The 24,807-nt window shown below is 39.2% G+C and overlaps 1 protein-coding gene across 2 annotated transcripts; it reads right to left on the bottom strand.

Annotated features, from left to right (window-relative positions):
- Positions 1-463: 463 nt before the first annotated feature.
- On the bottom strand, positions 464-23,949 carry LOC117985767 (uncharacterized). 2 transcript variants are annotated; one of them, XM_034972551.2, is made up of 23 exons: positions 23,773-23,949; positions 23,586-23,692; positions 22,895-23,003; positions 21,883-21,939; positions 20,933-21,119; positions 20,092-20,192; positions 18,911-19,003; positions 18,378-18,416; positions 17,930-17,968; positions 17,788-17,835; positions 17,228-17,357; positions 16,773-16,911; positions 16,512-16,638; positions 16,207-16,440; positions 15,210-16,134; positions 14,324-14,470; positions 13,524-13,650; positions 12,759-12,895; positions 11,905-11,928; positions 4,146-4,310; positions 3,412-3,858; positions 2,737-2,996; positions 464-2,220 (listed from the first exon to the last, which is right to left on the bottom strand). In XM_034972551.2, exons 1-23 carry the CDS (start codon positions 23,787-23,789, stop codon positions 480-482), a joined length of 5,400 nt encoding a protein of 1,799 aa, XP_034828442.1. In that variant the 5' UTR covers positions 23,790-23,949; the 3' UTR covers positions 464-479. The 2 variants fall into 2 exon arrangements, with proteins under 2 accessions (XP_034828442.1, XP_069357679.1); XM_069501578.1 differs by lacking the exons at positions 20,092-20,192; positions 20,933-21,119; positions 21,883-21,939; ... (1 more) ...; positions 23,586-23,692; positions 23,773-23,949 and adding an exon at positions 19,343-19,591.
- Between the last annotated feature and the right edge of the window lie 858 nt (positions 23,950-24,807).

Genomic DNA, 24,807 nt, shown 5'->3' with positions numbered 1-24,807 from the left:
GCTTCACGTTAAAACTACTAAACGGTTAGCGACTAACAATTTATAGGATAGTTCTTATCCCGAAAACAATAGTTCCTTCGAGATACGGGATCACATAATTTCTTCGCCAAAATCCATATCCATACTAATATTATAAATGCAAAAGTGTGTCTGTGTCCAACAGTAACCAATTTTGATGAAATTTGGTAGTGTTAGCTTACATCCTATGGGAAAGGACACAGCCTGCCTGCCATCTTGGCTAGTAGTAGGTAAGTCATATTCTCCGCGCTACGAGCAATAGGTTCGCGCGAACCTAGTACCTACCCTGTCGCTGCGTGTTGTGTGGAACTTGGAAGAAGCGATGCCGGAAGCAGAGCTGTGCTACGAGCGCCATGCTAGCCGTAGGTGCATTCGGACGAGAGGGCCTTATTTAAGTAAGATCAGATTAATTATAATAATAATAACGAAAGAAAAAACAAGTAGATATGTATTTATACCGTTTATTTAGATTTTTCATTAAGTGTTAAAGTTACGCTGTACAAATGGAATTGCTGACCATGTCTTCTTATATTCAATGTTACCGCCATACAATAGATCAGTCTGTTGAGACTTTCACATTTCAAAATATACGCGGCTCCTTGACCGGGACTGAATACCGGGGCTCCGTAGCTTTGACAGTCGAACATGAAATACGAGGTGCCTGCCTTACCAAAAGCCAAGTTCTTTGCGGGACTTATCAATATCCCCAAAGTATTCTTTTCAAAGAAATAAACTAAAGCTTTACTCAAATTAAATCTATCGGGATATATGTTATACACAAAACCGAATATTACTTTGTCAAATTTCACCGAAAACGAGTAAGGATACATATCATCAAACTTAGTTTCTAAATCCTCAAGAACGATTTCGTGGTTTTTGCCGAACTTGGAATGACATTTCTGGTGATATCTGTCTCCCACTTCGACGATTCCATCCAAGAGACTGCCGGTCCAGGCGCTCAAGCTGCAGGCTTTACTCATGACCAGCGCCACGACGCTGGTCGCCAAATATTGTTTGCCGCGATAAGGTTCCTCGAATTTGGCGTCCGAGGGATGCAGCGATCCCCAGAGCGAGTAGAGGTCTCCGGGGAATTCGATATCCCAATGCTTCCACATAGTTCGAGGGGTCTTGCGGTCTAGCCCCAAATCGTTAACACAATTCATACGCGACCAGGGTATAGCTTCAATATTTAGCCAATACATTTTCTCATCCACGGTGGGACGAATCCTACGTCTTCTTAAATATGGCGCGTTGGGATTCTCGTCCGGTTTAAAGAGCGGGCTGAGTCTGTAGTTCAGAGCGGAATGACGGGGAGCAGTTTTGATCGAAGTCAGTTCAAAAGTATAAAATTCAGGAGAGTTCGCCGAGGATACACTTTTCTTTATTCTATTAATCAAAGCCTCCATCGAGCGATAGAGAGTCCAGCCGGCCACAGCGGCCGGCTTCGCCTGCACGGACGCCTCTGCCGCAGCGTCCTTGCTGGTGTTGCGTTCTTGCTGCGCGAGCGCGGGGTCAGGGATGTCGGCGCGCGGCGCGTACGGGTCGAACAGGTGGTAGTAGCCGTCGGTCTGGCAGATCACCATGCTGCATGAAGGGAATCTAACGATGACGTATCGGAGTCTTCTCAAAACCGCTCTCAAGTACTGTTCTAGTGTCTTCTCCGGGTTTTCGTTCACGACAATAATTTTCTTGACATTAACGTTCACGAATTTGCCATCCAAGATAATGTTTTTGATCGCTCTGTTTTCGCAAACGCTCAAGTTGGTCGCCTTCTCGTGTATTTCTAAGCCTTTCTCGATGCACGTGTCTACCATGACGTGGTCCCAGGTTCGGATGGGGTGCATTGTTGCCATCAGCATAGCGATCAAACTGACGAAATGGCAAGATTTCACGTCTGAAGTAGATTTTCTATCCTTGAGCGCTGTAGTTCCTTCTACTCTGTATATCCCACCGATCTGTTGATAGCCAACCACCGGTTCCGCTTTCGGCTCAGAGCTTTCGGTGGTAGATTTTTTCTTATCAGATGATGATTTCGATCCATCGACGAAAGACAATTTAGATTTTTTGTTCTTGGGTGCCATTGTGGCAAAATCGTAATCCTCGGGCAATTTCAAGCGCGGTTCGATCATAAGTCTTCTCACTATTATTCTGCTCAGTATAAACGGTTGTTCCTCGGTCGTTCCACCCTTATTATACCAAACCCTGAAATACAAATGCATCAAAATTATTATAAAACAGAACGAAAGAAATAGTCTATTTATAACGTCTAGAAATAATTAGATTTTGCGTGAGTCTCACTTAAAAATGCTGTCACGTAAAATAAACTCTGCCCCCAATTGTGTAAGAAATACGTATTCATCGTTATCGTAATCGTCAACAAATTCTGCCCTTTGAGTGGCTGTGAAGAAATGTATACACCAAATCAACCAATCAAAGGGCAGAATATTTGACGATAACGTTGAATACGTTTTTCTTACACAATCGGGGGCTGATCTGCATAGTGGGTGATTAACCGATCGCCTTTGTTTGCTAACAACGATTGCGACGAAACTATAAAGTTGGTTTGTATGTAGGACGTAATCTACGAAACCAATGATCCGATTCTGAAAATTCTTTCACTGATAGATAGCTGCACTATCCAAGAGTGCTATTAGCTATATCACGTGGAAGAGGTCGCGGCCAAAAACTGTAGGTATTTATAACTATTATTATTAATACCTCGCCACAAGATCGTGCAAAGACGTAAATCGCATCAAGCACGCTTTGCCTTTGCCCCTGTCAGCCTCCCGCAGGCCCATGGCGTTGCAGGCGCTCGCGTCGTACAGGTAGTAGAGGCCGTTGCGGCGCAGCACGGCGCAGCTGTAGCTGGACGTGGTGAGCACGCCGCGGTCGTGCTCGCGCAGCAGACGCCGCCCCAGCGCGCGCTCCAGCTGCCACGTCGCGCCCGACCCCACCACGTCGATGTGAGCGTGATAGGCCTGCAAAACGATTTCAAAAACTCGTCGGGTCGTACAGTACGCGGCAGAAAGTAATGTACATCAACCTTTAGAAGGAGATAGCAGATTTGTAGAGCGTTGTCTCTGTCGTTGAGACCGACAAAACGTCATATAGGCATGAGTGACAGAACTCTACAAAGCCGAAATGTCATTCAAAAGTACCCGATGTACATTACTTTCTGCCGCGTACTGTAGACCCCTTCGGGTCGCGGGGTAACTAATCAGGGCGATGGCTCTTTCCAGTAGTATAAACGCAAAAATGCAATTACAGGCGGGTCACTGGGTGGGACGGAGTGTTATGTCTTGTACGATGGTACGGATCCTTCGTGTGCGAGTCCAACTCTCACTTGACCGGTTTTTATTCTACAAATCATGTTTCTTTACGTAGATAGCTAACCTGATGTCCAATAGCAATTTTCGGTATAACATGGACCGGGGCGAGCTGAAACTTTTCTTTCTTGTTCTGGTGCAACTTCTTGGCTGTCTCCACCACGAAGTTAACTAATCCGACCGTCCAGGTGTTGACCGTGTACTTGTAGGACGTCACTATCGCCATTATGGCTGCAAAGGGCAGCACGTCTATGGCGTCTGAATCATTAATTGCAGTCGTTCCTCTTATAATCTGACTGTTGTCCGGCAAATTCTTGAAGTTGCTCGGCTTTTCTAACTCTTCTTGTGCCGTCAATTCATCGCCGGCTTCTACTAAAGGAGGCGTCATTTTCTTGCGGAGTTGTCGCAACTTGGAACGGTACCTCGCGTCCTCTGTGAGAAGGATCCGACGGTCGACTTTGGTCGGCGGCATAGTTTGGACTTCGTCTTCGACTATTTCTATTGGTTGCGCTAGCTAAAATTAAAAACTTCTCATCATTATACATATTTTAGTTCTATAATAATTATTATAGTAGTTTATGAAACAGTTGCATAATAGAAGTTATTAAAACATGAGTGTGAGTTTAAAAGCCTGATGAAAAAATATTATTAAATAAACCGACTTCCAAAACCACTACCCTCGATGCGCGAGTCTGACTCGCACTTAGCCGTTTTTTTTGTTTAGCACACCTCTTCCAACGTATTTATAATATGCATATTTCAGTGGTTAATACTGTCAGTTATAACTGCGCGTGTATTTACCGGCACTTCGGGCTCGGACTGCGGCGAGGGCGGTGGCGGCGGCAGCGGCGGCGGCAGCTCCTCCGCCTTGCGCCGCGCCTCCTCTTCCTCCGCCTTCCTCCTCTTCTCTTCTTCCTTCTTCCTATTCGCCGCGTCTTCATCTTCTTCCTCCTCATTTTCTTCCACCTGTTACAATAATTTCATTTCCATATTATAACTTGTTATAATATGGAAATGAATTGTATGTACCTATGTAAGATAATTAGATTGGTTGCATTTTCCCGGTAGTTGCGATTGCCTCGCTGGACCATATAGCTGGTGTCGGTTCATCATCATCATCACCTATCGCCGGCCTACTACTGAACCCAGGTGCCGTCTCAGAATGAGAAAGGTTCAGTTCGGTTTGAGGTACTGTGACGTTGTAAATTTTGAACTACTAATTAGCGTTTCGCTTTTAATTAAAATCTATTTTGTTCAAAGTATGTTGGTGCCACCTAGCATCAAGGTGCAGAACTACGCGTGGGTCGATGTTCAGAGTTCATTCGAGCCACAATAGATGGCGTTTGCTTCGTTGTCAATTGTCGTAAAAATAAAACAAAATAATTAAATAAAACCATAATATCATTTGTTTATTGTTAAGTCATTAACAAAACGGTTCTTATAATATATCCTTAGGTTCCGCAAATATTCAAAAATGAATTGGCTTCATGATCAAACTAACTGAGAGCGGCCACACTCGGGTTGCGTCTGGCAACACCGATAGGTGAGATTTAGAATTTTCCTGGAGTCAACATGTGAAGACGAATTTTTTTCGTTCCAGGAAAATCTCATTCTTTTTCGCCCATGGCTTCGCCTGGGAAAATACAATAGTTATAAATTTTAGTCATCCTAACGTATTTCAATGTTTCATCAATTATGGTGAGTGAAAAATCAAGTAATGTGGATTCGACAAAATGGCGGTTTGGTTAGAGAAAATCCTAATTTTATGATTTCATTCCAGTTCCAGTTATTTTATCTTCCCAAATAAATGAGGATAATGGGTTGTGGGTGGACTTCTGAAAACCATTGGTGGCCAGGAGTTCAATAGGTGAGTTGTGTTTGATCGGGAAAATTCCACGTGTCGAAGTTTTCACACAGCACAAATTATAATCTTGTTTTTCTTTGTTACAGGGTTTACGTTTACGTTTTACGTTTAGCTTCAGTTTTCCGTTTGCGTTTTCGGTTTTCGTATTTATTTCTTTTGCACATTCACGTTGACAACTTAATTGCTATGGATAAGACTTGGTGAAAATCTTTGTAATGAAACATTTCGGTTGTGAAGAATCAAATAAATTGAGTTTTGGATCTTGGCCGATGCCGTCCAGCTACCTTGCAGTCTTCGCACCTACAAGTAAGCAAATGTTTGTATCCTGCAACAGTTTAGTGAACCTTCTTAGTGTATGTGTACAGTAAGAACCCTGTCTTTACTACTGAGCTTTTATTTTGAAACAATTTTATGAATTTTACTGTGTCATTGTCTATTCCATGCCAATGGCATCTTAAATTTAAAACATAGATTTTATGTACTATCTACCTAAGGCATTCTAATGTATCTAAATTAAGTCTTGGCATTAAGCTAGAATAACTAAGCATTATTAGCCATCACTATGTATTAAGCGACCCCGGTAAAGGTTACATTAAAAACATTAAAAACATCTAGCAAATTTCATTTATAACACCTCATATACATTACAAGGGAGTCGACGGCTAGCTTCTATTCTTTACTAGGTAGATAGATCAAGTAAATTAAAATTATTTTTTTTTCCTCTAATCTTTGTAAGGTGGTAGATTATTCCGTATCCGGGTATATTTCTATTCCGCCCTATTTACCACCCTTACAAATGGCGCCCGAACGTTTTTTTATATAGTTATTTCAGTATATTTTGAGAAATTTTGTGAATTTTATGAAATGTACTCCGCTGATTGTACAATTTTCTAAGTAGTGACACATTGCAAAGAGCACTAAGCTGTTTTTTATGGTTAACTAACTAAATAATAACTAATAGTTAGAAATTTTGTTTGATAGTTTAAGTAATTTTCTGAGTATAGTCCAACAGTGGTTTTTTCTTACTTAATTAACACTTTATAAATGGTGCTTATGCCGTTTAATTATGTTATCGACTTACCTTGGAGGTGTATAAGTGAATGTTTGCCTTCAGTTTAGTAATAAACATTGCTTAACTGAGTTGTTGTTGGGTATTGCTTTCAATAGTAAGTACATCTTATGTTTGAAAATTCCGGTAACTTAGTATAATTAAAGTTTTGAAACGCTATGTCCTGTTAACTAGTTACACACATACATTTATAAATACTAAGAGTTACAACTTGTGAAACTAAATATATAAACTATATTCAGAGATTACATTAAGTTCAAGTATGAAGTTATGAACAATTTTTTTTTCAGTGACTTGATACTTCATTATTTTGTTGAAATTTTGTTTAGAGCTGTGTTAAGGTTATGATAAAAGCTACTTCACACACAAAACATGTTAAGTTTAATTGAACGCTGGTAGTTTAAAGTGACATTTAGAAACAGATTTTGTTGTATTTTAGGTTATGTGTTAAAAGTGTAAAGTAACAGCCATCAAACCATTGCACAATCTCTTTGTTTTTTTTTGAAAGATAATATGCTAGTCAGAGTTCATTGCAACTTTGTTGCCTGTTTACTTTTGTAATTGTAAAGGTTGTAACACACTGTGTACTCATAAAGGTGATACTGCACCTTACAATCATTTATTCAATTTTGGGAAGTTTTATTTTGTTATATTTTGTTTACTATAGTAATAATATGTGCTTGTATTATTAACAATATTTTGGAATAGGAACATAATTGATAAAATAGTTAGGATAGACTTAAGAATATTGTTTTTGTTGTGTATTTTGCTTGTGTATATTTAATAGTTTAAATAACTTCTTTTGTGTTTGTGTTTAACCAATTGGTATAAGGCTAAACATAGACAGTTACACAAGCTCGATATTTTGTTAAATGTGTTTTGACTTAACACAATGGAACAGACTTTTGCCCAGTTTCATTCACTTTTGAAGGACGAATTGTGTTATGAGGTATCCATTCGTTCCGAAACTCCAGCACCTACAGTGCTAGGTTTAAAGAAACAGTTAAAACAATTAATTCAGGAAATTCCTTCTGAATCAATTTTAGAGACGGATTTCACTTCTGAAAGTGAGTTAGGGGTTATTACTAAAAAACTTCAAGACTTAGAAGATTTATTAAAAAAGTGTTCTGACACTAAAGATAGACATGCCCTCTGTAGGTCTAAAGCTTTAGCTTCACATTTGTACTTTAGAATTTTGAGAATACAGTGTTCCGAACTCAGCTTAATAAGTAAGAAGAGTGAATTACATACAAAGTTGCAGAGTTTGATTTCCAGATTAGATGCTGACAATGAGTCGTCTCACGACGAATCACTGGATTCCGAGAGTACCGCCGTTGACTGCACTGGTGATAAAAATGTTGCCAAGTGGAAGTTAAATTTCAACGGACAGGGTGATCCGCGCAGTTTCATCGAACGCGTTGAGGAATATAAAAGATCTTATGGCGTTTCAGATGGAAAATTATTTGTTTCTGCATTTCATCTTTTTACAGGCCGAGCATTGTTATGGTACAGAGGCAACAAATGTCAAGTTTCGTCTTGGTCAGAATTGAAAACTTTATTTTTAGAGGAATTTGATGCAGTAGATTATGACTACAGGTTGCTAGGTGAAATTCGAGCAAGAACACAAGGCTCTGAAGAACCTGTGTCTATCTATTTCGCTATAATGTTTTGCATGTTTTCAAGGTTGTCAACACCACTTTCCGAAGAACAAAAGTTACAAATTTTATTACATAATATTCGCCCTTTTTACTCAGAACAATTAGCTCTTGTTGACATTAAGTCTGTCGCAATGTTGAAGGAAAAGTGTCGCAAACTAGAGGCTGCGAGGCAGCGTTCCGCCTTATTTTCTGAGCCTACTAACAGTAAGGCAACTTTAAGTTCAGAGTTTGCTTACAAACAAGTGACAAAACAGATAAACACACTTTCAGTCACACCCGCACCTAAGGTTGATACAAGTTTTGGTAGATGACTGGTATGACAAAACATTTAATGGCTGTAAAATCAATCCAGCAAATTTTCCGAATTTTTGTATTTTGAACGATAAACTATATCGTTACAGTAAATGTAAATACCAGCTTCTCAGTGAGTTCGACTGGAAAGAGGTAGTCCACAAGAACGACATCCTTAGAATTATGCAACAAAACCATGCAGATGCAACTGCAGGTCATTTTGGTGTGTTCAAAACTCATCGCAGATTATCCCTCAGATATTTTTGGCGTGGTATGTATAAGGACGTGGTTGAGTACGTTAAGAATTGTGATACTTGCTCTGCGTATAAACACACGACATCAGCCACTCCAGGTCTGCTAGGGAAGCCTAAAGTCTGCGAGAGACCTTTTCAGGTCATTTCGGCTGATTTAGTCGGACCTTTGCCTAGGTCTAAATCAGGATTTACATTTCTTTTTGTGGTGACGTGTTGTTTTTCGAAATATACAATGTTGTTTCCGTTACGGCGTGCCACAGGTGCCGCTGTTGTTAAAGCGCTAGAGAATTTTGTATTTTTGAACCATAGTGTTCCAGAGACTGTGATTGTGGACAATGGGTCCCAATTTACAGGATCTGAATTCCGTAATCTCATTAAGCGTTATAATATTCCGAAATTACACTACACACCACTGTACACTCCGCAAGTTAACCTTGTTGAGAGGTACAATAAGGTTGTTATGACTGCTGTAGCCGCTTTTGTGAAAGATAACCACAGGTCCTGGGACGAAAACCTGTACAAGGTCCAGTTCGCCATAAACAGTGCGGTTAATGAATCCACTGGATTCTCCCCGTTCTTCCTTGTCCACGCTAGAGAACCGGTTTTAAATGGTTCCTTCTATAAGGACACGGATAAGGAGTACGAGGCCGGAATTCCAAGGGAGGAATACGCAGGAAAGTTTGGAACTTTGGAGGACATATTTGGTCAGGTTAGGAGAAATTTGTTTCAGGCTCATGCAGAGTATGCAACGCATTACAACTTAAGGCGTAGGTCTGCAAGCTATTCTGTTGGGGACATAGTGTGGAAAAAGACCTATCCACAAAGCGACGCTACAAATTTTTTCGCAGCTAAGCTGGCACCTAAGTATGAAAAGTGCAGGGTTGTCAAGGTTTTGTCACCTTTGGTTTACGAACTAGTTAGAGTAGCTGACAACCACCCAATAGGCACTTGGCATATTAAGGATATTAAGAAGTAGATATTTGCCATTACTTAGTTTGGTCTAAACTGTTTGAATATTTAAGTTATCAATATTCAATTAGGAATTTGTATGAGTGTAGTGATGTTCTGAATTAACAGTAACATTACCATGGTTCAGTTGAGGATGAATGTAGTGGATGTATGTAGGGATGAATATGTGATGATTGGAATGCTTGTGGTAGACCAACCGGTTGAGAAAGTAAAAATGCAAATATCGTACTTTGGGGATAACGAAAAGGGGGGGTTTTGTGTTTTGTTTTCGTTTTCCTTCTAGATAATGGATCATTTCTGTTATTTTTCCGATTCTGTTCCGAGATCTATTTTCTAGGAGAGTTATTTCGTTTTTTTTTCTCATATTCCGATTTTGATTCGGTTTTATTTTTCCGAATGGGATAGAGAACGGTTGCCATATCAGATGGACCCGTTCACAACCAGTTTTCCGTATTTGTTGAGTAACAAATATTACGATGGTAGTTTAAAAGAGTGAACCACCGTAGGCCTAGACGCATTCTATCAGTCAGCTGAAGAATGATGCCAAGATGTTTCCACTCAAGTGTCTTAGACACCATGAAGTTTTTTGTATATATTCTTTTTAGAAGTTAGGGTTGTGTAGTTAAGTATAATGTATAAAACCTTACACTGTTTTCAGTATATTTATTTTGTTAGACAATTTTCCTTGTTAGTAGTAGATGTGCGTTCACGCGTAACTTCTGTGTTTTTTTTGTTTGTTTCAGGCAAATTGTTAGTAGTTGTTGGATGACGCTGAGGGCAGCGTGGTTCAACCTGTTGAACCTTTTCGTAGGAGGGGAAGTATTGTGACGTTGTAAATTTTGAACTACTAATTAGCGTTTCGCTTTTAATTAAAATCTATTTTGTTCAAAGTATGTTGGTGCCACCTAGCATCAAGGTGCAGAACTACGCGTGGGTCGATGTTCAGAGTTCATTCGAGCCACAATAGATGGCGTTTGCTTCGTTGTCAATTGTCGTAAAAATAAAACAAAATAATTAAATAAAACCATAATATCATTTGTTTATTGTTAAGTCATTAACAAAACGGTTCTTATAATATATCCTTAGGTTCCGCAAATATTCAAAAATGAATTGGCTTCATGATCAAACTAACTGAGAGCGGCCACACTCGGGTTGCGTCTGGCAACACCGATAGGTGAGATTTAGAATTTTCCTGGAGTCAACATGTGAAGACGAATTTTTTTCGTTCCAGGAAAATCTCATTCTTTTTCGCCCATGGCTTCGCCTGGGAAAATACAATAGTTATAAATTTTAGTCATCCTAACGTATTTCAATGTTTCATCAATTATGGTGAGTGAAAAATCAAGTAATGTGGATTCGACAAAATGGCGGTTTGGTTAGAGAAAATCCTAATTTTATGATTTCATTCCAGTTCCAGTTATTTTATCTTCCCAAATAAATGAGGATAATGGGTTGTGGGTGGACTTCTGAAAACCATTGGTGGCCAGGAGTTCAATAGGTGAGTTGTGTTTGATCGGGAAAATTCCACGTGTCGAAGTTTTCACACAGCACAAATTATAATCTTGTTTTTCTTTGTTACAGGGTTTACGTTTACGTTTTACGTTTAGCTTCAGTTTTCCGTTTGCGTTTTCGGTTTTCGTATTTATTTCTTTTGCACATTCACGTTGACAACTTAATTGCTATGGATAAGACTTGGTGAAAATCTTTGTAATGAAACATTTCGGTTGTGAAGAATCAAATAAATTGAGTTTTGGATCTTGGCCGATGCCGTCCAGCTACCTTGCAGTCTTCGCACCTACAAGTAAGCAAATGTTTGTATCCTGCAACAGTTTAGTGAACCTTGTTAGTGTATGTGTACAGTAAGAACCCTGTCTTTACTACTGAGCTTTTATTTTGAAACAATTTTATGAATTTTACTGTGTCATTGTCTATTCCATGCCAATGGCATCTTAAATTTAAAACATAGATTTTATGTACTATCTACCTAAGGCATTCTAATGTATCTAAATTAAGTCTTGGCATTAAGCTAGAATAACTAAGCATTATTAGCCATCACTATGTATTAAGCGACCCCGGTAAAGGTTACATTAAAAACATTAAAAACATCTAGCAAATTTCATTTATAACACCTCATATACATTACAAGGGAGTCGACGGCTAGCTTCTATTCTTTACTAGGTAGATAGATCAAGTAAATTAAAATTATTTTTTTTTCCTCTAATCTTTGTAAGGTGGTAGATTATTCCGTATCCGGGTATATTTCTATTCCGCCCTATTTACCACCCTTACAGTACGGAACCCTAAACACGAACATAACTGCAAAAAGATAGAGGTTTGGGATCGAACTACGGATCCCCCCAAATAGAAGACTGACGTCTGAACCGCTGGGCTATCACCGCCTTTTGTCGATTTCATAATATGAACCTAATATACAAATAACACACAAAATATTTACCTCCTCTTCGTCTCCTTCCGGTGACTGAAAGCAAAACAATTCTATAGTATTCACACAGATAATTCCTCATCTGCGAGTATTCAGGACTCGGGTATATATAGATATTTAAAATACGTATCCTCAATTTATTTGTTAACAAAAGAAAGACAATAGCGACGAGCCAAATGGGTGTTGTGCAAGACAGAGAATAGGTCTCAGGTGGTCTGCTTACGTGTTTTGAAAGAAGCTGACAATTCCACAGAACCTCTCCGAAAAAAGATGAGGAAACTCCGAAATCACTTTTTTTTGGTTTCGGATAACAATGTAATATTATGTACGTATGTAATTAGTAATTACATAATAACATATTATGTATTGTCCGTTGTGCCAGATTCTTCTTTCCACGCACATGCTAACTGTGGAATAAATTCCCACCGAACATGGGGTTGTTCAAGGGGCGGGCCAACAAATTCCTGAAAGGCCGGCAACGCATCGGCAGTTCTTGTGGTGCTCATGCTGCTAATGTTCACGGGCGGCAGTAATCACTTAACATCAGGTGACCCATCTCGTTTGCTCGCTATTTGTATTTTTTTATGTGTCGGCAGTGCCGTCTTTTTGTTGTAAACACTTTGCTTAATCGATCGATTGATTGATCAAAGTATTTACTACTAAGAGACGGCGCTGCCGACATGTAGGTATGATATCCATGACATCTCTGACAGTGCGTTAGCTAAAATATTGTGGCAAGGCGCCACCCATTATCGCGATATCAGGGTAACTCTCTGCGCACCCACTGCAAGCACCGGGACAACCGGAAGCTCAGTACATACTGACCGACTGGCGACTGTAGCGCAAGGTAGGGGGCAGGGGCATACCGGCAGCGGCGGCGGAGTGGGCGGCGGCGTGGGCTCGGGCTCGGGGTCGGGCTCGGCCGGCTCGTGGGTCTTGTCGCGCGGCCGCGGCCACGGCGGCACCACCTGCGTCACCGACACCGTCGGCGAGTCCAAGTTCACTGTATCCAGAACACAGATCCCATCCACTCATTAGGCTAGCCGTACTTTGATGCATTTTTGTGCGAATTTGACTGTAGGTACCTACTATGGGAGCGCATAGACTGGGCGCTAGTTAGTCTCTACTAAGCACTCCCATAGTATGTACCTATACCTCTATAGAGTGGTATAGGCAGGTTCCATGAAAGAGGTATGGTTGTTATATGAATGGATATAATGGAATACTTTATCTCACATTATAATAATGATTGATTACCGTATCTCTACATAGTATAAAATAAAGTCGCTTCCCGCTGTATGTATGTATGTATGTATGTATGTATGAACGCGTAGATCTTTTAAACTACGAAACGGATTTTAACGCGGGTTTCACCAATAGATAGAGTGATTCAAGAGGAAGGTTTATAGCTATAGTTTAATTCTCAAAAAATTACAGATTCCTAGAGAAATTAAAATAATGTGAATTAGGTCGGAAAAAAACCCCTCTCATTTGAGAGTTTCCGAGGCAATGACACCTCAATGGCATGACATTAGTATCTACATTGCACCCATGCGAAGCCGGGGCGGGTCGCTAGTTTTTTATAAACAGTACATTCACAATGTTCATTATTAAAACAAAAAGTTACTCACCGACTTTAGGCTGCAATTCTTCAGGAGGTAGGTTCTTGTATCTTAAAGGTATAGGAGGAACATAGTCCTCTTGTATGCTTTCCACCAAGGATATTATGTCACCCATATGCTCTTCATCAACTTGTGGCTAAAAATACATTTTTTAATATAAATTAGACTAGCTGATACCCGTGATTTGCCCGATTTGTACCTACTGGGCATCATTAATAATTAATAATAATAATAATTAATAATCATTAAAATAATATTTGTAAACAGAAACAACACAATCATTTCACAAAGGGTAGTTTTTTTACAACTGTCTAAAAACCTCGTAATGATTTTAAAATATCTATTCAACGAAATATCACTTAAAAGGTAAACCAACATTTTGTCAGCTTCTGCTTTTCATGTTCAGGAAACAGGTAGCAAATAAAAAAAATAAAAAAACAACAAATATTCTATATGTAGCAGTAACAGGTTTTTATAATTACTGTGCTACAATAACTTTACAGCTCATGTTTAAAACGGCTGAGTCACCGACGGACGGACAGATAGACGGAATGTACCAAACTACACTAAAAATATACTACGCGAAAATTCGAAATGGCTATCGGGGAAGGAACACCCGCACACGCGCATAGCCCCCGCGCTAACCCTGTGCGGGTGACGTGCGGGGCGCCCCCCCGCCTCATAGCCCGATTGCAATTTCGACCTGACATACAAAGTTTCTTGTTTTACTGTGATACCCTAATAACTTTAATGTACATGAACGAAATGGCGGGGGAAAAGTAGTAAAAGCTAAAAATTTAAAAGTTTACCCCAGCTGCAGGCGCCTCTTCCATAGGCAACACGGCGTGGAACAGCTCCTTGCCGTCGCCTCGAGCCTTACTCGTCGGCAGTACCTTACGTTTCACTTTCTTGACTCCTGGCAACTGCTCGTCACTGAGAGTGCATAATATTTGAGCCTGAAATCATTTAATATTATTATTCCCCAAGCAACAGCAATCTAAATATATAAAAGGAAAAGTTGGCTGATCTATCAACGCACAGCACAAACTACTGGACGGATCGGGCTGAAATTTGGCATGCAGATAGCTACATAATATGACGTAGACATTCGCTAAGGATTTTTGAAAATTGAACCCCTTAGGGGATAAAAAACGGGTTTGAAATTTTTGTAGTCCGTGCGGAAGAAGTCGCGAGCATAAGCTAGTTAATAATAAAAACGTAAGAAATAAGATATTTTTACCACATATAACTTTTGTTGAACATTAAAAAGGACAATGGGCAAAATGCAAGGACCTTGGTCCTCATAGCGGCCATTTTAGAAATATGACTTAGAAGTTCTTTATGATAAATCTAATCATTTGCAGTTTGAATCAAACTTTAAACTTATTTAAGAAAAAAATACGAGAAAAGTCAAAATATTGGTGGCGAGTGATTATTATTCTGATAGCCCTCGTTATGAGCTAAGCAAGAATACTCCTGTCTCGCACCTTGCACACTACATCCCACACCGTAAAATGTATAATATTATGAACTTATCTTTCGAAGTCTTTAACTTCTTCAATAAATAAGATATAGCATTACGTTTATTTTATTATGATATATCTATGTAGGTAAGTAAATATGTTTTGGAAGTGGCACGCAACGAGGACCTACTTGCCCATTGTTTTTTATGTTTGTAATAATCGTTTTAAATACCTGAACATTTTTTTTCTTTAATTTAAGGACTTTGAACGCATGAATATAAAACTGTGTAGTTGCAGGCAAGTAATCCCAGTTCTTCGTAAACACAGCAGCCATGGTATCCGGGTTGAGCAGCATCAGACAACAAGCTCTACCGACATTAACTGACCGAGATCCGTCGTTAGCGCGCGGATATGGATCGAACAGATAAAACATGTCTTTCTGTCTCCACACCGCCAGTGTATAGTTATTGAATTCTAAAATACCACTATTATATTCTTGACTGAAGAATTCCTCGAGGCCCGTGCGAATATTCAGCAAACACTCCTTCGTAGTAAACAATTGCCCTTTAACTCTCTCTCTGTATATAATGATCTCGCAAGCGTACGGGCCTACAATAATTTCGTTCGGTATATTATCTATCGTCATGTCGATCATCACTTTGGGATGCAAGCAGTCTATGTACAATTTGGTGCCGAGACGCAACACTTTGTCCAATGTCTTTGAAAACCAAGTGTTAGGAGGAGATATCTTGGCATAGGTCATGGCAACTATAGCGATCGGCAACGCTTGACGATATTTTGCATCTTCAAAACACCTGTCACCCAAATGCATATTCGCATTCACGATAGCGCAATTTTCGGTAAGTATTCTGTAACCCATCATAGCCTTTTCGGCCTGCGTCAACTCTTTGTCAGACTCGAAATCTTCATCACATTTCTCATCTACCATCTTTAGTACTTTGACAGGTGACAGAACGAACTTTTGATCCTCCACAATGCTCCGCGCTAACAAAACTTCTGATACTGATACTAAGTCCTTGACGTTCATAATGGCAGCACAACCATTCGAAAAGTTGGAATATGCCCTCGAGTCCCTACCCGCAGGATCGAAAATATAATAGCATATTCGATCCTTCCAAATTACAACTTTGAGTACCCTAAAAAATATAATTTATCAGTAAGTATAAAGTAAAAATCCAAAAAAGCACCTACCAGACTGAGTCACATACCTGGTCAATAATATACCAGCACGATTATTCTTAAAGAACGCTTTGAGCCCTCTACAGAGGTTGTATACGGTGGGGTCCTGAGACATTGTATATCCAACTATGTCTGGCTCTCCAAGCAGAACTTGCATTCTCTTGCCGTTCAACACTAAAGTTTGCTTTTTACCAAACGGCAAAACTTCACACATTCCTTGCACCGCTGAGTGATCATGTACTTTGTCCAAACATTGGATGTACCTAAATAAAGTGTTAAATCAATTAATTTGCGGTATTTCTACAAGTTTTCAGAACTAATTTAGAACACTTGCCATTGATCACCAGCATCCATCAAGTTATCCAATAACTTCATAGTCCACTGTTTTGGATGATAATGAAAAGCTAAGCAGTACGCCATAACGCTCATCGTAAGAGCCTGTCTACCTTTTGATCTAGCGCCTGTACAGAGAAATCTTATATTAAACAATGTTGAAATGTGAAACTGTGACAGTGTCTTTACTTATTAAGGGAGAACTCTGGTGTTTAAGAATAATATATAGTACTAACTATAAGAACTAGAATATTTTACGTACTGAATTTATTGTCGTACATGTTGAAAGTGCCAGTCAGAATACCATAGTGTATGGCAGGTTTTCGTTCTTTCGCACAAGGCAGTACCGTTAGAGAGTGCGTCTCTAGTGTTCCGCGTTTCAGATTCGCTGGTATTTGAACCTAATAAAATAAACATAAAAATAGGAAAGAATTGTATTATTAGGCGCACCCTAAACGATCAAATACCTGCGAATATGTATATTGCACAACAATACGAATTGCGCAAACTTTTTGATCATCTTGAGTTAGCTTTGAAGATTGCGAAGTACCTAATTGAACACGTTTGAAGGAATTTAAACTTTGCACCATATATGATCAATATTTTTTAGTCTTCGTTTAGCCTTTCACGGATGAGAGCTTCACGCGCGATTTCGGCGGTTCTGACAAGTGCCTAAGAAACCTTTGCCCCTTCAGTGCCAACCAGGCGTCAGCTTACATGTTCCGGACGGGGGATCTCGTCAAGACCGCAGATGGAGTCATCGTCGTCGAGATGCTTCTGCGTGCCGCGCGCGCGCGGCTTGCCGTCCGTCACGCCGAGCGTCATGTGCGGCTTGTTCTGCTCGGACCTGCAGTGTATATCATCATTATTATCGTCAACCAATAGACGTTCACAGCTGGAGATAGGTCTCTTGTAAGAATCTTGCAGGGTCACAGTGCTGGCGAGACGCAAATTTTGCTAAGTAGCGATTATACCAGCTTCTCACGTGTGATATTGCGGACGGATGGGGACTAGCCTGCACCGACGTACTGTGAAAAGAGTATCGTCCGTGGTAGCGCAGACGCGTCTGTCTCGGTGCGTCCAATCTGCGGATGACAAAATGGCTTCGAATCTCAACCACCACAGACTGACACGTACTACCGTTGAAATAGCCTTGTGCGTGGTGCATGGCTGTCCGTGGTGGTCAGTCGCGCGTGATAATCCACAGAATCACGCACCGTGGGAAGCCAGTATCACATATCCAACAGGTGCTAGGTCAAAAATTAAACTTCTTTTACCATCTAGTTCTTCTTGCAATTTGACGTTTCCTCAGTGCGGCGTTCTTTCTGAAAAATCACAAAGTTAAGAAGAAAGAATTAATTTTATGTGATGAAACAGCTTCAAACATAAAGAAATACAAGAGCAAAGATAAAGACTAACCTGCATTTTTTCCTGGTACAAGATTTTTTAGTGCACACTCTGAAAAATACTTTACAAATGTATGACCTTTTAGATAAAAGAACCTTATTTTATTTAAATAGTAAATTGTACAACAATGGCATAAAATAAGTAATTTTATCCGAGACTATCTAGCAACCCCAGCCGAAGGCGATGACAAATATTTAAGTCGAGGGGAAAATGGGTTTTGTGACCGAGTTATTCACTCTGCTTCTTTCGATTGCGAGAAAATAATACAATAATAATATTATTATAAGTACTTGTCTATTTAGTGTGAAATTACAACTTATATCTCACTCGCCTTCGGCTCGGGTAGATAGACGTCGCAGATTAAATGGCTTATTTAATGCCTTTGTTGTGAATTCTACTATTTTTCTAGAAAATTAACAAGATTAAAGAAAAGCGCTTAGGTAGGTAGGGAAAAGCTTACCCTCCTTTATGACATGGTTTTTTCTTTGGTTTTTTATCACTGTAAATAAAAATAGAAGTTTTAAGTTTTCTTGAAAAAATCATCAAGAGTACGTCTCATCTTAGTAGGTATATTATATAATGAGCACAAATGCTATATTTGTATTTCTCGTCACATTTATATTAATATGCTCCGCCTTCTTTCGCAGGTCGGGGGTTCGATCCCGGGCACGCACCTCTAACTTTTCGGAGTTATGCGTATTTTAATTAATTAAATATCACTTGCTTTAACGGTAAAGAAAAACATCGTGAGGAAACCTCCATGCCTGAGAGTTCTGCATAATGTTCTCAAAGTTGTGTGTGAAGTCTACCAATCCGCACACGGCCAGCGTGGTAGACTTTGGCCAAAACCCTTCTAACTCTAAGAGGAGACCCGTGCTCTTTAGTGAGCCGGCGATGGGTTGATCCAGACAATGATGAGGTAAATACGTCCACAATACATAAAACTGAAAAACTGAAGTCTGAAACTTGTGGGTAGGTTATTTGAACAGTTACCTTTCAAATTTCCTTGGGCCAGGCATATGAACAACATCGGGTGCAAAAGATTTGTCCTTATTCACTATTATTCCGCTGTGTGGTTTGTACAAACTGGAATATCACCAATATTATTAATTTTAGGAACTTAAAGCTCCTTGACATTTTATAACAATAGTTGCGACCTATAGACAACTCTACTACTCTTATAGCAAACTAGAAATCGTAGTAGGCACACGACTCCCGCGCTCCGCCTTGAGAAACGTTTGTGGGAATGAGTGTTATCTATAGTTTGTAAGTTTGTTTGTAGGGGTAATCTCTGAAACTACTGAACCGATTTTGAAAATTCTTTCACCAGTAGATTACCAGTAGACATTATTCCTGAGTGACATAGGATAGGCTATATTTAATCTTAAAAATATATAGATCCCTACGAAAATTGTAATAACCTACCTGTGCGAAGCTAGAGCGGGTCGCTAGTCTTTGATAATATAATAAAATTCCACAATTAATATTAGACTTTACTTTAACTATAGTTAATCACACAATCGAAGATTTTCTAAACAATAAAAAAGCGTGGATTTGACTCGCAGCTCGCTCCAGCAATACGCGGGACTGCAATTGTAAATTGAACATTTAAAAAGAGCTGAACAAGTGGTAAATTCAGTGACGATTCAAAAGTACGTTTTGTATAAGTTTATTTGAATTAAAAAATATATCTGTTTCTATTTCACACATAATTTGACAACGGCGTTAGCACAACCACTGATCTTTATAATGGAGATGATATTATGAGAGATCACGCCCAATTTGCATTCAAAAAATATATAAAACAACCCCCCTAGGTCTGTTGTGGAACCATGTCAAAGCAGATGCAACAAGCACGGGAGTATGGAATGGATAATAATACTGCAGACTGCACAGCCCTATCTTCCGTGAAGAAATAAACGAATCAACCAGCAACAACTTCTTTAGACTGGTAACTGGCCGCCATGCTTTGAAGCATACTCGCAGGTGTCGTTTTACACAAAGATACGTAAACTCTGCGCTAGTATCTGTAACTAAATATAGTCTGTACTACTACCGCATGCGTGACTCGCACTCAAGCGTAAGAATTTGTCTTCACATTTTAAAATACTAAAGTACGAGCGTTGCCTATCTTGTCTTGTTTATCTTTGATCAGCAATTATACTTTTTCTTACTCATAGCCAGATTTCGGAGGTAAAGGCGGCTTGTAGTCCGCTGGCGTCGCTGCCGCCTTTTGTGCCGCAATCACTTCCCCACTGGTCTTAGGGCTACAAACCTGATAGAAATATGAGTAGTAAGCCAAGCTTATGGAGCAATTCTGATAAATATAGTTCCTTACAGAGATATCATCATCATCATCATGATCAACCCATCACCGGCTCACTACAGAGCGCGGGTCTCCTCTTAGAGTGAGAAGGGTTTTTGGCCATAGTCTACCACGCTGGCCATGTGCAGATTGGTAGACTTCACACACCTTTGAGAACATTATGTGGAACTCTCAGGCATGCAGGTTACATCACGATGTTTTCCTTCACCGTTAAAGCAAATGATATTTAATTACAGAGACATATCGACTGTGAACTGGCAAACTCTAACTCAAAACATTTATTCAAAATAGGTAGGTACCATTGTATACTTTTTGACTTCAATTGTAAGATAATGATGTTATGGTGATAAATTGATAATTAATTACGTAAACTTAAAACTACGAGGGTTCCTTACGCTCCCTAAGCTGAGAAGAAGTCCGCAACAAATTCAGCCGGGTATGAACTGATTAGTCTTAAGATTTACTTACTATATAGATTTGTAAGCGTCATAATGTACCTACCTAATAGTTTTCGTGGACAAATAAAATGTTTATCATTCTATGTTCCTGAAACGTAAGCGTGTCGCGCCATGCATTGCAATAGGTAACTAATGGTTAAACAACAGTTTATAGCTCATAGTTCTCCAAGAATCATCTAAGTAAACTAATAATAGGAAAGCATACCTTTCCTATTACCAGTGGATACTTACATTAAAGATAGATTGATCAGATGATGTATGCTTTACAACAGGTACCGGCGTAGGCAAGATCACATCGCAGGGTAATAGATCATAATATCGCACTTTCTTAATGTATTTCTTTTTCTTTTTTCTTAATATACCGCCAGCCTCTTCTTCTTCCGATGTAGATCCAAAATCGAACCTTGAGTATGCTTGCCTAAAATTAAAATAAGTCAAACAGTACATTATCAGCATAATCTCTATATATATAAAAGGGAAAGGTGACTGACTGACTGACTGACTGATCTATCAACGCACAGCTCAAACTACTGGACGGATCGGGCTGAAATTTGGCATGCAGATAGCTATTATGACGTAGGCGTCCGCTAAGAAAGGATTTTGGAAAATTCAACCCCTAAGGGGGTGAAATAGGGGTTTGAAATTTGTGTAGTTCACGCGGACGAAGTCGCGAGCGTAAGCTAGTATTATTATAATATCAAGTAAATTAAAAATCACATTTACATAGTCAAGAAGGGGACCATTCAGACGACATGTCACATTCAACCTTAATGCATTGCATAAAGGTTGGATATCACACATGTCGTCTGAATGGTCCCCTAAAGAAGCCCTATGTTGACTATGAATTCCAGTGTAGGTACAAATATTTTTTATTCAACTAAACTTTTACAACTTTAGGTACTTTTGAATCGTCAAATGCATCTACCACTGTTTCGGAATGCCTTTCCTACCGAGAAGAACCAGCAAGAAACTCGGCGGTTGCTCTTTTCAAAGATTTGATACACAATTTTATGCCATGTACCTATATAAAAGTAATTGCAGTCCCGCGTGTTGCTAGAACGAGCTGCAGGTCAAATCCACGCTCTTTTATCATTTAGATAATCTATGATTGTGTAATATGCTTTTTTCAGGAGCATACTTTTAGAAGTTTTTTGTAAATAGACAACCATAATAAAACTTACTTTTCTCGGGTGTCTGCCGCGGGTGGTTCTAACGAACAGTGTCCAATATATTTCAACCTTAAATTATTATAGACAAAGAATTAATATTTTAAATATAAATAATCAATAGTTATTTAATAGGAAGATAGATTCTTCAGAGCATTTTTTTTAGCTTTTAACACCTTTAAATGCAATTTAGGTGATACTCAAGGTCTGAGAAATATATTATGTAGTCTATTTTTATGCGGCCGACCGCCCTCTGACGTTTTCCATGAGTTTAGAGCCTCTATGGGCTCTCGGGTGAAGCCTGTTTAATATAACTATGGGTGAAGTGAAGCTTAGGAATGAGGATGGTTGCCCTACATCAAATAAATACATTTATTTTGATTTTTAAAGGGGGACCTCTGTGCAAAATATCAGCTTTCTAGGTCCAAGGGTTTTGATTGACTGGACGTTGAGCATCAGTCAGTCAAAAAGTCAAGACTTTTCTTTTTATCGTGCCAGTGAGATTTATGCAATAAGAGTGAAAATACTTATTACCCGACTGCCAAGGACGGTTATATGTTTTTAGGGTTCCGTACCTCAAAAGGAAAAACGGAACCCTTATAGGATCACTTTGTTGTCAGTCTGCCTGTCCGTCTGCCTGTGGGTCTGTCAAGAAACCTACAGGGTACTTCCCGTTGACCTAGAATCATGAAATTTGGCAGGTAGGTAGGTCTAATAGCAGACATTCGGGGAAAAATCTGAAAACCGTGAATTTGTAGTTAAATCACACAAAAAAAAAATTAAATTGTGGTCATGAACAAATAATTAGTATTTTCAATTTTGGAAGTAAGATAACTATATCAAGTGGGGTATCGTATAAAAGGTCTTCGCCTGTGCATTCTAAAACAGGTTTAAATTTATTTTTATGCATCATGGTTTTGAATTGTCGTGCCTATAGTGTCGAAAACATACGACTGTAGTACGGAACCCTCGTTGCAAGAGCCTGACTCGCACTTGGCCAGTTTTTTTATAATAAAATATTCTTTACCTCGTATGCATCGACGGCGCCATAGGAATACACGTGTCTTTGTAATGACGCGGCGTGAACGGTTTTGTTTTAAACTTCGGTGGTTTTACTTTATAACCTTTCTTTGAACCTTTAAAGAATGAATTTTATTTTAAGTTCTAGACAAATAGGTACCTACTTAAGATAATGAGTATAGGTATATACCTACGTAATGAGCAATGAGCATTATAAAGTTGAAGAAGTAGACCTAAGTACCTAGGGGTAGTTCCCGTTGAGTCGTGCTCACATAAGTGTGTGTGTGTGTTGGGTTTGTTATCATCGTCATGATCAACCCATCGCCGGCTCACTACTGAGCACGGGTCTCTTTTCAGAATGCGTAGGGGTTTGGCCATAGTCTACCACAATGGCTAAGTGCGAACTGGCGGACTTCACACACCTTTTGAGAACATTATGGAGAACTCTCAGGCATGCAGGTTTTCTCACGATATTTTCCTTCACCGTTAAAGCAATGTGATATATAATTATTAAAAACGCATATAACTCTGAAGATGCGTGCCCGGGATCGAACCTCCGAGCTCCGGTTAGGAGGCGGACTTCCTAACCACCAGGCTATATCAGCTATCACACAGGTTTTCACATTAAGTAGTTAGGTATAAATAATGAGTGAAAAACGCTTAAGGCAGGCCTTAATTTTTAAATTATAAAAGCTTACCTTCAGCCTGATATGTGAGAGCTTTAATGATTTCCGCGACATCCTTACAATCCGTGACTTTCGCATGTTTGCATATTCGTTGTAACTTCGGAGGGCACCTGCACACGCTGAAAAATTCACCGACCAATAAAATGGTTCTAAGAATATTATTATTATAAATTGTTTAATTTTTGGTTTATTAACTTACCGTTTCTTGCCACTCATTTTTCGTGTTTTATACGTTTTTATTAATTTTCAATATCACAATTAATTTTACATGATCTAATTTTGGTTTTTCAAAGATACATTTTTGAAAAATGTGACATTTAGGTATCTGTCAATTTGTATAAATGAAATTCATGATCTCTTTGGTCATGATGGTTGTGATTGGCAGCTATTGGTTGTGATATTTGTTAAATAGATGAGAGATTTTTATAACATCAGTAGGTACCTACCCATATTATAAATGCGAAAGTGGGTTTGTTTGTTGGTTTGTCCTTCAATCACGTCGCAACTGAGCAACGGATCGAAGTGATTTTTTGCATGGGCCTATTTTAAAGACCTGGAGAGTAACATAGGCTACTTTTTATAGCGGAAAATCAAAGAGATCCCACAGGATTTTAAACCCCTAATTCCACGCGGACGAAGTCGTGGGCATCAGCTAGTTAGTTTATATTTTATAGTTTATAGTTTATATTTTACACCAACCGCGGCTTTGCTCCCGTGGGAGATTCGAAAAATTCCGCCTTTTCCTTGTCTATTTTATAAAGAGAACCTCTGCGCAAAATTTCAGCTTTCTAGGAGCAAAGGTTTCTGCTGAGCGTTGCTGAGAGTCAGATAACGAGTCAGGAATTAATTTTCTATGTACAGATATACCTACATTTAAAGTTAAGTGAATATAAATCACTACGTTTATGTTTTATCTGTCTGTTCGTTACCTCTCGCTCATCCAATTGAGTTGAAATTTGAACGGCATTCCGAACCAGTGGAAATTAAAACTACCTGACTATTCATAAGCACTTTTAAAAAGTTTACATGAATAAAAAAACATTCTATTCTATTCTATACAGTTGTTCAGCACTTGCATGGGGGTTTCTGACATAGCACTATCAATGTACCTACAATAGCTGGCGTGCAAATTGCTCAAACAAAAGAGCCAATGCAACAAATGCCAGGCATTAAGGCATGCTGGATTGTTCATTTGGTAGGTATAGTACGCGACAGGTCGAGATAGCAATCGAAG

The sequence above is a fragment of the Maniola hyperantus genome, chromosome 10 (genome assembly GCF_902806685.2).
Source record: "Maniola hyperantus chromosome 10, iAphHyp1.2, whole genome shotgun sequence".
Taxonomy (NCBI): Eukaryota; Metazoa; Arthropoda; class Insecta; order Lepidoptera; family Nymphalidae; genus Maniola; species Maniola hyperantus.
This window is presented reverse-complemented; position numbering and strand designations above follow the sequence as displayed.

Coding starts and splice junctions, on each gene's coding strand:
- LOC117985767 (XM_034972551.2), bottom strand. Junction 19,004..20,091: donor CCTCCGAAATCTGGCTATGA/GTAAGAAAAAGT, acceptor GTGATATTCCAG/TTTGTACAAACCACACAGCG. Junction 13,651..14,323: donor AAGAGGCGCCTGCAGCTGGG/GTAAACTTTTAA, acceptor ATGTATTTTTAG/CCACAAGTTGATGAAGAGCA.